This window comes from Triticum dicoccoides, chromosome 5A (genome assembly GCF_002162155.2).
Source record: "Triticum dicoccoides isolate Atlit2015 ecotype Zavitan chromosome 5A, WEW_v2.0, whole genome shotgun sequence".
Classification (NCBI taxonomy): domain Eukaryota; kingdom Viridiplantae; phylum Streptophyta; class Magnoliopsida; order Poales; family Poaceae; genus Triticum; species Triticum dicoccoides.
This window is the reverse complement of record NC_041388.1, coordinates 710,571,884-710,584,449: the sequence shown is the minus strand read 5'-3', so window position 1 is coordinate 710,584,449 and position 12,566 is coordinate 710,571,884. Positions and strand designations below refer to the sequence as shown.

General features: G+C 38.9%; 1 protein-coding gene across 1 annotated transcript; it reads right to left on the bottom strand.

The window, feature by feature from the left end:
- Nucleotides 1-793: 793 nt before the first annotated feature.
- On the bottom strand, nt 794-11,342 carry LOC119304379 (protein DETOXIFICATION 40-like). The gene is made up of 6 exons (XM_037581561.1): nt 11,064-11,342; nt 10,145-10,776; nt 9,945-10,001; nt 9,243-9,481; nt 2,281-2,489; nt 794-859 (listed from the first exon to the last, which is right to left on the bottom strand). Exons 1-6 carry the CDS (start codon nt 11,166-11,168, stop codon nt 794-796), a joined length of 1,308 nt encoding a protein of 435 aa, XP_037437458.1. The 5' UTR covers nt 11,169-11,342.
- Nucleotides 11,343-12,566: the final 1,224 nt, after the last annotated feature.

Here is a 12,566-nt window from a genome sequence, read left to right as displayed (position 1 = left end):
GGCAGAGGTAGGACACTACGTTTCAACCCCCCAAAATGAATGACAAATGTGAATGATGCGGCCCTCAGGTTGCCTACGCCAAGCTCGGTCCCCACACAAACAGTAACAATGGCACAATACGGATGTTATATACTTAATTTCATGAAAAAAAATTAACACTCTGTTTCTTCTACTTCGAAGTTGTATTTTATTTATTAAAAAATAAATTTCTATCTTGGACCAAGTTTATAAGAAGAATCATCAATATCTATACAAAACTAATTAAAATATAACCAATGATGCTTTGATATTGTAGATTTTGATAGTATTTTTTTTCTATGTACTTGGTCATAGATGTAGAATTTGGACTCTGAGAAAAGTAAACAGACAGGACGTGAGTAAATATTGTTGTATATACTTTTTTTGGAATTAAATACTGCTATATCTTGTGCACCTTTTTTTGATTTTTTTGGTATTGAATCCAATGGTGAGTGTACACCTTGCTGCCATGTGAAAGAAATTACGCAACAGAGAATGAATATCCGATGGTGAGCAACCTTTATTGTCACGGATTATCACAATGCACAATAATTGGCTTGCTTACACTTTCCTCAATCTTCAGAGTTCAAATAAATTCCTTTGGATAATGTTCTAGAAAAAACTGGAATCACATCCAAAGTCCGTGAATAATTTTGCCCCGTAACAAAACAAAAATTACAATTCAGAAATAAAACTCAGTATTTTCAACCAAGATGGTCTATTTATTCAGAGAAGTCGACCATGCTCAGTAATTGTAGTTGCATATTTGTCTTTATCAATCCTGCTGCAATGAATTTTTCTTGTCTTCCCACATCGCAATCCTCTCATGCGCCTTCTCCACCTTCAAATTACACATATGACAAATAAACAATGAGAAATATGTCCAACATCATTCATTAATTGCCTCGCATAAATTTGATTATCATCTTCCCTTCTATTTTCTCCCTCATTTCTAAATTCCTATATATATTTTTCAAAGTCATACTTTGTAAAGTTATCAAAATTATAGATATAAATATAAATATAAACATCTAAAGCACAACATAAAGACAATATAAAGATATGCTGATTTAATATCATAGATCTTTCTTTTTGCATAACTGCCCCATTCCCAAGTAAGTGGCTTAGAAATTGAGTAAGAAAGTCAACAATTTCTAAGTTTGGTCAAGTATATATACAAAAATTATGAAGATTTATAAAACAAAAGCAATAATACTCCCTCCGTCCCATAATATATTAGATGTAATTACCTCGAATATACACATATTGGATGTAATAATATCTTATATTATGTGATGGAGGGAGTACATCATAAAATATATTTTCATAATGTATTCATTCAAAATTGTAGTTGTTGATATTCCCTTTTACATATTTGGTCAAAGTTTGAGCGGATTGACTTTCAGAATTTATATTCTACCTATTTAGGGACGAAATGAGTAGATTGGTAGACAATTCATAAATTTCGTCCTTGAACGTAATCCCTCTCCCTTTCTCACTCATACATCCTACCACCCGGTGGTAGTTAATCTCATGTCTCATATACTACCATGTGGTAGTACATATACTACTTTATCATTCTAAATATGTTCATATACTATATCTAAGATTTTTCAAAATGAGCTATATAAAAAATTGCATGTGAGTCCATAGTTTTTTTTGTATATTTTAAAATACCTTCACATTTGTACGTATAGAACAATATAACAAAAAATAGTACAAACTACCTACAAAGTGGGATATACACCTAACCAAATATTTTTATATACTACATACTACACATACATACTCTTGGTTTTGACACATACTATATACAACACACAAAACACACGTGGTGGTAACTACCACTGGGTGGTAGAAAACATTTGTATAGGTAAATCCTTCTTACTCCTAGGTACACCGACGTCTCATATACAACCATGGGGGATTATATGTAATATTTCATAGGTTTGAGTATGTTCATATACAATATTTAACATACTTCAAAGTGAGGTACATGAAAAAATTGCAAGTGGGAGCATAATTTGTACTGTATTTTTTTGTAATATCTTCATTTTTGTACATAAAGAATGAGTATGCAAAAAACTGATACATATACTACATAAAAAGTAGTATATATTGTACCGCAATAAATTTATAAATCCCATACCATCTATATGTACTCTCATGTATAATAGATACTACCTAGATTGTGTGAAACATGCATGGGTGTAACTACACCCAGAAGCAGAAACAGTTAATATAGGTTAGGTTCGTACTTACCTCGTGTTGCCAGTCAGTCCTGAAGGTCACCCATAACAGGATGAGTGTTTGTAGTAGTGTTCCGCCGATTACCATGCCACTCCAAACCCCCTTTGCGCCCAGACCAAGATAGAAACCAAAGAATAAGCCAAGCGGCATGCCAACGAAATAGTAGCACCCAACATTCACGTACGCCACAAACACCTGCCAACCGCACCCCACGGCCACACCTGTAATTAAAAAAAAAATCCTTATAATCTCATATTACCATAAATTACACACATTCCTCCTTATATCAAGGATTTGCAAAACATAAACTTAAATTACACACTTCTCTTCTAAACTTAAGCTCTAGCTAGTTTACATAGAACTTAATTTACACACTTCCCTCCTAAACTGCTCCCCATGGCCACACCTGTAGTTCCGCCGATTGTTTCTTTGTTGTGGAATCGATGAGCTTCTTATAAACTCTAGCTATTTTCATAAACTTTAATTACACACTTCCCTCCTTTTATGAAGGCTTTGCAAAACATAAACTTGCTCCTATAACCACATAAACCTCAGATGTCCCTATTTACATGAAAGTAAAATTTAACATTTGTTGCTTTCTCTGATTTTTTACTATAAAATTCTTTGTGCTGAATCGTAAAATTCGAAAATCAATACGCATAAATCCTATCTATCTTTTAAGCAGTGTTTTTTGGATTTCAAGAGTTCAACAACAATGTAAAAACAGATATGCGGAGAACACTATGAAATAATAAGATGAAAAATTTCAGGAAATAAGGCACATCATCGTCAATGCTTAAGATTGTAGTCTCACATATTAATCCTGCTATACATATTACATTCTGTGGGCAGTTTAATTATTTCATCATAGACTTTTTGTTAATAATCTGATAGACTACATTATGCAATATAAAAACAACTATGATATTGTATAGAGGATTTTAGAACCTAGCAATGTATGTTCTCTATGTCTCAGCCATTGTACCACTTTCCAATGTGGGAACGTTTTCCTAGAACCAAGGTACACCGGAACCCTCATCTAAAACTTACCAAAAAACATATAATATGGGAGTGCTGGAATTTAACTTTTGGAGCTTAAACTGTACATTCTCATCTTCTCATTTTCATTAAACTTTGCAAATTATCAAATTATTTGATGATGATTTTCGTTGCTAAGTTTCCAAGTCATTATATATGCGTGCTAGTTGTTTTCAATGGATTTTACAAAAAATTCAAAAATATTTTTACTGAGATCTACATAATGCACACAGGAAACCTACATGACTGTACAAATTTTGAGATCGAGCTTGGCTCAATACGAACTAATATTTTCTTGTGATATTGGCCATGATTTTGAGAACGAGCTTGGCTCAGTACAAACATGAGTCGTGGAAACTGGCACGCAGTTCACTATTACGGCTTGGTGCCAACTTCTTTGTTGATTCACCACGACTTTTCGAAACTACTGTATCTTGTGGATAGACATCACTTAAGATAACGTGGGAAGGGGGGCACTTGGAGAAACATGCACTCAACTGGGGAGCATGAGCGGACATGTGTGAGAATGCCATGTGTCTCACGAGGCAGCTCACGTGTCTTGTTTGCTCTTATTTCGGTCAGTTTTGTCTTCTTATCATGTCTTCATCTGGAGTTTTTTATTTGTCAGAGTATTATATATGTTTGACCTGTTCGGTAGCTAGGCTTCTGTGGATTATTTTGAAATGTGCTTTCAATCTCAAAGATATACCAGACGATTTGGATTTGGTGATGAGGGGCTGGGCTAAAACTTTTGGAAAAGAGGAAAGGGGTTTAGTTTGGATAGGTATTTCTGCTATTTGTTGGACTATTTGGAAATTGAGAAACAGTGTAATTTTTGATAATAACAGGGTAAATGATCCATGTGTGCCTGTCAACTTGTTACTTAAAGACTTACATGATTGGAATCTCTTGCAGAAAAACCCCGTAAGAAATAAAATGATGGAGGCTGGACTAAAGCAGATCGGTGTGGTGGCTGAAGAAGTGTTTCGAGCAGCTCATGGGTGGCGACTGGCGACTAGAAGGATCATGGGGTGAAAAGCTTCAAGGGTCTTCTGGATTCGGTGACGCTGCGAAGAACTCTACTGGCTCAAGCCTTCCCACTGTTTTTTCTGCTTTTGTCTTTGTCCTTCAGAGAAGACTAGTGTGTTGAGACTGTTTCCGTTATCGCTGTTTAGCTGCTGTTCTAAAGACTTTTTAAACTCTGTAATGCTGGTGCTGGGACCGGTTTTCAGCCCAGGCCTTAGGTCTCTCCCTTGGGAAGCTCTGCACTTTTTGAGGACATGTGGGCAGGGCAAGGGATGGCTTCCCTCCTACCTCAATGCAGTGCTGACAGGGACCAGGGGGGAGACAGCTTAGTTTCTTTGCTTTTATTTTCTGCTAGTTGTAAGAATTGGTGATTTCTATTAATGGAAATTAGAGAGGAGAGCTCTCTTTTATCAAAAAAATAAAATAATCAAAAGCATGACCTTCACATGAAAGTTGTTGGAATCAATGGCTAGAGAAGATGATATAATGAGCATGGAAATCCACAATACTCAAGGGGTTGGTCCGATCTAATGATCTTTTTCACTGAGCCTACCAGGAATATGGATTAGGAGCATAATAGAGTCAAGCGAGACCAAAGTGGAGAAGCTTATCATCATGTGGTTTGGAGGTGGAACTACTCGCATATTTCTGTGTTGGAGTGCAAAGTGAGCCCTCTCACATGGTTTACTCATCATGTATTTTGCACACGGAACTCGAAGATCCACTTGATGATTGTTCCCCGAGATTGGTTTTCTACTCGCTTGGTGCTTTCATGTCAAGTTTGGATTGAGACGAAGTCTTGGTCTTTTAAAGCATCGGACATGCATACTCTTGGGAAAGTTCAAGGCCACAAGCCTCCATTGTTGTAGGGCGTAGTCTCATCCGACCTTCTCCCTAACTAGCACAGTGGCCCTCTCAACGCGAGGGCATTACTTTAGTGTATTCAAAGTAGGTTCATGATATAGATCTGCTTGATAGTGTTTCTCTTTTTATTCCATGATGTTAATTGTATTATTTTCAAGGCGAAATCTAATTTGTTAGGTTTATTTTTTTCTTTCCCCTGAATTATCGATTCTACCCTCCCTATCTTGGTTACCACGCCCAAGAAATGCACCTACAATTAAGGAACATAGGGAAGTATTTGGGTCACAATCTATAGTGTTCATGACTATGAACTTTGTGTGGGTGTTGCTTCATGGAATCTAATTATTAATAGACGTCAACACATAAATATTCATATTTTTACATCTAATGTTCTGTAGGAACTATATCAAACATAAGTTGAGTTGTAGCTGCACCTACTGATCTAATATGTGTCACATACAAAATATCAGCTAGGTCACTTTTTAAAGTTCAATTCTCTGCATTAAAGTAGTATCATGCACACACAACACATAGAGCCATTAATTAATATGGTGTATCCAACAATCACGGGTACGGAATTATTTATGTCATTCGACTCTGATATGTATTCCACATATGGGATGGTTATAGAATGCCCTCGCAAATAATCACCAGACCTATAACATGAACTCTACTTTGAATACACTAAAGTGATGCCCTTCTCCACCTATGTTTTTTTATGAAAATAAACATATTTATTGATAGTTGGTGAAATTAAAAGGTTTCATGATACACCTTTTAGGATTTCCTCTATTTTTTTAATGTGGTAAAGCACGTAGTACTATTTTTATCGATTTCCTTTAAATTCAATGCTATTTAACCCGCCAATTCAATTCACACACAATATGCTCTCTCGAGGATGTATTTGTTGCTCATGTGGCATGATTTTACTATGTGTTTTTTTCCGTCATAATCATTTACATTGGACCTAGGTATGGACAATTGCCGTCCAAATTTCATCTATAGAACTTCAAAAGACTAATTCAACTTTCTCCTTTACGTAGCCAGCCGTATGCACCATATTATAATGATTCTTTAATTGATTAATACCAATACCTTATAATGATCCTTTGTTTAACAAATTGTAATCCTTCCCGTTCTATAAATTTTCCACTTTGTTGTCAATTGACATCTATTAGACATCACTTTAAGCATTTTTAGGGGTTAACTTTAAGTAGTTATTTTTGTTGTAAAATACTTACAATATCCAAAATAGGACAATTGAACACACTCCTTAAAAATTATATCATATATTTCGATTGTTCGAGTTCAAGGTTCAATCAGATTCATACTTGTCAAATCAATCCTGAAGGAACATTTTTGTGAGCTACATGTAGTACACACCTTTTGAATATGTTATGTCTCCTTGAACTGCACAATACATAATAAAATTCAAATATCGAGAAATTATTGGCGAAGGTCCAGCATTCAGAACACTTTTTGGCGGACTTTATTCGGCGCGGTTTGTACACGAATTTATTAGGCATATAGAATGCTTTCTGCGGCCAGATACAATATAGTACAAAGCTAGCTGCCCCGTGTACACAATCAGCTTGTTGCACAAGCTAGCTAGCGGCCTGGTGGATTGATCATCATTGCTAGTTGTGTACATGTACATACATTGCTAGCTAGCGGCCTGGTGGACTGATCATGCATCGCTAGTTTTGTACGTGCGTGTGATTCTTCAGCCAATAATATTCAGGAAAATGCATGTATGTTTTCTTATGAAGCGCCCATTATGGTGGAATGAATGTGTGCATGCATAAGGCATCAGCCCACGCTAATAATATTATGACCGGCACATCTTTTTTTGCCAGATAGCGACACGTCCGTATAATCCTTTTTTGACCGCCACGTTTTAGCCTCACACTGTTTTTTTGACGTGGATTATTTTGAGGGAACTTAGTCCCACACTAGGTTTTTTTCTGAGGGAATAGTCCGTTAGTTTTTTTCTACATCCTATTTTTTTCAGTTAGTATTAGTACAAGGTATATAGCTGAACAAAACAGTTTTTCATTAGTAATGGCATTTGTGGGTAATTATTACACTTAAGTATATCTAATGGCTCTAAAATCTTGGTCTATTATATAAACGGTCAGATGTTTCTATATTTTGTGATAATTTCTAGATTTCTAGATTATTTCTCTTTTTTGTGGTGAGTCCGTATATTACTTCTAATATATAATAGATAGATAAAAAGTCAGATGATTCTAATGTTGTGATAATTTCTAGATAATTTCTCTTTTTTCTGGTGAGTCCGTATATTACTTCTAATATATAGTAGACGTGACACGAAGTTGCAGCACACCGATAACACATTCCATGGCCTTCTCAAGGGAATCATGGATGGTGCAATGAGTTTGTGTCCTGGTATCTTTATTGCATATAGGTATGGTTCTGTATAGGCAAGAACAACGTCATATGCAGCCGCCCGATAACATGGAACACATTGCCCGAAAGTAGTTCTTTTTGGGAGAATTTTATATTTTCCTTATAAACTGAGTACAAACTAGTTCATAGAAAAGTTTTCTAAGATTTATAGTTGTATAAATGAAAAAACTTTAAAGAATACTCCATCCGAACCAAAAATGTGGCGTGCCTTTAGTTTAAATTTGAACTAAAGCTGAACTAAAGCCAGAACACTTTTTTCTTTTGGATTGGAGGGAGTAAGTTAGAAAGAAAAAAATATTATCAAATGAATTATTTGAATAAAAAACGTTTTCCAAGTATGGGCTAGTAATAACGAAGATGAAGTAATGCAAGGGACTTCTAAAATGGTTGATTTGTTCACTGACTCCCTCATTCCTTTACCTCTCTCTCTCCCTCTCTCTCTCTCTCTCTCTCTCTCTCTCCATGCCTAATAACAAATTATCGCGCCTTCACCTTCATGTATCCTATCAATTCTTCTCATTCAGCACTAGGTCTGCAGATAGGCTATGGCATGCCAAGCTCTGCTTTGGGAATGAAAATCGAAAGATGGACCTATGGTTGGACTCGTCATCATTGACACAAGTGCGATGATTCATTCTTGAAGGCTTAGACTACGAGTTGTGTATGTTTTGTTTGTTTTAGCCTGTTAGCATACGGTCAGTGGTTGCTTGGTGGTGTTATTGTCACAACGCATACGACGTCGCGTTTTCTTTTCTCGGTCGACTTTGTATGCACTGCGACATTTTGAATAATGAATAATATATGGCTGTGTGCATCAATCATTGCAGAGGCTTGTGGCTATCCTCCTTTTTGAAAAACAAATTCAGCACCAGATGTGTATATAGGCTATGTCACAGCATCTCAATGTGTCTCCTTGGAGTCGTTTAGGACTTTGCCAATCGCCAAATCCACTCTAAGTCGTACGACATAAACTTGCCCATAGTTTGACTGGTCTTTTTTATTAGCTAGTAACATACATGTGTTTCTACTTCTCTTCTAAGAAAAAAAAGAGATATCATGTTTTTGAGTAAAAAAATTCATTTCCTGTCTAGTGGCTCAAGAATACTTCATGAGTTGAGATAAAAATTAGTGTACACCACTACAACGTTTGACCAGGAACAATGACTAACTTATGCTGCTTATCAAAATATATTAGATTGGTTAAAAATGCTTTTTAAATAATTATACATCGAATTAAGATGGTATTTTTATCAAAGGATAGATTGCTATCACAATGCATATTATGTAGCCACGTAGCTAACAATTGTGTTATATATTCTTCCAGAAGAGATTTCTACTAGTTTATAGTTCAAATCAACATTTCTTGTGGCAGGAAAAAACATGTGCTATCGTTCCCCATTGGTGCCCGCCACTGGTGCCGCCATTGGTTGATATGTGGGTTGGCTAGATTTTGAACTTGAGGTCTCTTATACTTAATTAATGAGAGTCTCTTAGCTATCACGACAAATAGCTAGGTTGTCACGACGGTTCAGCATGCCACAAGACGATAGCAAGTTAGTTACCATCGACCAGTTCTTACCTTTTGCCAAAAGGAAACCAACAGACATGGTTCTTACCAGAAAGCACGGGTTGAACGCCATTGAGGATGAGGGTGATGGCAAGCAGCGGGCAGAGGTCGGACACTGCTTCCGCAACGTTTTTGCCACCTGTGAAGACGTAGGCAATGCGATCACGGAGGCACAACACAATGACTGCCGCGACAACAGCCAGAATGAACGACATTGTTGTCGACATGACGACTGAGAAAGCTGCCGCCCTCGGGTTGCCGGCACCAAGCTCGTTCCCCACGCGAACGCTAAGAATGAAACATGAAACAGATGCTATATAAATTCACGCTGCTTATTTTACTTTGAAGGTGAATATTTTATTGGAATAAAAAAAATCAACTTTTCTATCTTCGATCAAGTTTATAAGAAGAACCATCAATATCTGTAAAACTAAATAAATAAAAATATATGAGGTTAATGATTTCGCTTTCATACTGTAGATTTTGGTACGTAGTATTTTTTTTTTTTGCATCTACTCCCTCCGTAACATAATAGAAAAGACGTTTTTTTGACACAGACATGAAATGTAACAACGTCTTATAAAATGTTAGACAGTGAGTACTAGCTAGCCTGGTCTGACATGGAAATCTTTGACACTAGGAAAATAAAGGTACTATCTTATAAGGACAACAGCCAGGACATGATCGGAGGTGAGTAAATAAATATTGTTATACACTCCCGTATGTCGTATGTATGTAGTGTACGTAGTACCTTGCTGCCGCGTTGAACCCGATGGAGATGGTGTAGACCCATCCGAATATGGCCATGCTGGCAAATTAATTAAGATGTCAACAAAGAATGAATACCAGATGGTGATCGATGAGGAAATCAAAGTAGTAATTACTGCTGTATAAGAGTAGTGGTCTAAAACGCTTTTATATTTCTTTACGGAGGGAGGGAGCAGTAGTTACCAGATGGAGAGGGAATCGAGAGAGAGCTCAGGGTTGGGGAGAAGACCGGCGATGAGCACCATGACCTGGAAGTACCACGTCTCTAGGCAGAGCATGACCGCAGACGCGGCGGAGAGCTTGGCGAAGCCGCACAAGCCGGCGAAAGCCTGCGTGGTGAACCCTGTCCAGGTCTCCCTGCACCTAGGGGCGGCCAAGATGTAGGCGAACTGGGCAAGCACGATGAGCCACCAGCTGAGGCTAAGCACCAGGGAGGCGCCCAGGAGGCCGAGGCCGAGCTTGTAGACCGCCAGCCAGCTTAGCGCCAGGTGGAGCAGCAGCGTGGCGGCCGCTATGCAGGCGCTGGGCGCCACGATGCTCTGCGCCTGGAGGAACTTCTGGATCGGGAAGTTGGTCGCGTAGGCGAAGATCTGTGGGATGAGGCCGTAGACAAAGACGGCAGCGGCCGCGGCGATGCGCTCTGACTCACCGAGGAGGAGGAGGATGGGGCGCGAGTAGACGTATATGATGGCGAGGGGGACGCCGGTGGCAGCAAGGAGGATCGTGGAGCGCTGCAGGTACACGCCCAGCATCTCGTACTTGTGCGCGCCGTAGGCTTGTCCACATAGAGTCTCCACCGCGCTGCCCATCCCAAGCTGCACATGAACATTTATTTTCTTTTAATTTTGCCCATCTTCTTATTATTAAGCTATTCTAGCATTGAAATACGTTTAGATACAGGCATACATTTAAGCGATAAATTTCTTCAGACGAAAGTACTCCCTCCATCCCATAATATAAAAGCGTTTCAGACGAAAGTAGCATTTTAACGAACGAATGAATCGCGTGGAAATCATACAGTAACCGAAATCATTTATAAGCGCCATGCATGCATGCATGCATCTCTCTAGCTACTCTACTACTGGATCGGTGTGGTACGTACCATGAGGCCGTATGAGAAGACCTGGATGCCCGTGTTCCCCAGCGACGCCGCCGCGAGCTCCAGGTTGCCGAGCTGCCCACAGAATATCTGCGTGGACATGGACATGAGGTAGTTGATGAGGTACACAGCCACGGCCGGCAGCGCCAGCCGCAGCAGGAGCGGCAGCTCCACCGCGGCGCCCGCCCATGCCCGACGCCCCCACGATGCCGCCGTGTTGCTCAGAATCACCTCCAGCTCACGACTCCCGGCATGGCTGCTGCTGCTAGGTGACCCGAGGAGTGGGCTGGAGCACTCCACAATGCCTGCCTTGGCTATGAGTCGCATGCCTGCCTGCCAACTATATATGCATAGGTGTGTGGTAGGTACGTACCACTTGATGGCCAGAGTTACTTCTTTCAGCTGGGCGTTTGGGTTTACCTGAAATAAATTCGGGTTTTCAAAAACAATACCTGATATAATTTGTCCCTTTTTTTAGTTTGTCGATAACTTAAAATGAATTATTAAATGGATACAAACAGAACGAGCACACATCCGGCCTCGGCTCCGGATGAACATAATACCTTGAGATGCATGCTCGATAGGGGTCTTCGAGTGGAGTATTAGTTATAAATGCAGTTCAGTAACAATCTATATATCTTGGACGTAATGCCTATATGAATCATGCCATGAATAATGGGAAATCTGAAACAGTTCCAGAACTCCGCTATCTTGTGAATTACCATCGTCCTGATATCATATTCTTAATGGAGACAAAGATGAGCAAGGGGAAGTGTGAACAATTGCAATGGATGATGGGTTTTCCCCATGGACTGTGTGTTAAGTCTGACGGGCGAAGTGGTGGTATTGCACTGTGGTGGAAAAAAGAAATGTGTGTGAGCTTGAAATCTTTTGCTAAAGCCCATATAGATGTGTTTATCTCTTTGGATAATTCGGACTGGAAAGAATTCACGCTTACAGGATTCTATGGAGAGCCTCGTCGCGAACATCGAAAAGATAGTTGGTGCTTGCTGAAGTATTTAAAGAGACAGTTCAAAAGCCCCTGGTTATGTGTTGGGGACTTCAATGAAGTGATTTCCAATTCTGAATATTTTGGTTCTGGGGCAAGGGAGGAATGGCAAATGGATGGTTTTCGTGAGGCCGTCAACTACTGTGATTTCATTGATCTTGGTTATGTTGGAGTTCCATATACTTGGGATAATCGGCAACACGGAAACAAAAATGTTAAGATCCGTCTGGACCGAGCCTTAGCCAATGTTGAATTTGTAGATGCTTTTCCAAATTCATGGGTTCAGCATGTGCAGACCACTATGTCAGACCACTGTGCTCTGGTGATAGAAATTAGAAGAGGCCATAATCCAAGTGCTTATAAAAGGGCATCTAAACCCTTCAGGTATGAAAATATGTGGTGTTCATATGAGGACTATGAATATATTGTTAAGGGTGCATGGAAGAGGAACAATGTTCAGAATGATTTGAATGGTATTGCATCCACCTTACGGAGAG

What these genes read in the sequence shown, in the direction of transcription:
- LOC119304379 (XM_037581561.1), bottom strand. Translation starts at nt 11,168, where the DNA reads ATGTCCATGTCCACGCAGATATTCTGTGGGCAGCTCGGCAACCTGGAG. An exon ending in TCTTCTCATACGGCCTCATG is followed by an intron (nt 10,777 to 11,063) that starts GTACGTACCACA and finishes GTTCATGTGCAG; the next exon opens with CTTGGGATGGGCAGCGCGGT. An exon ending in GGGTTCAACGCGGCAGCAAG is followed by an intron (nt 9,482 to 9,944) that starts GTACTACGTACA and finishes TTTCATTCTTAG; the next exon opens with CGTTCGCGTGGGGAACGAGC.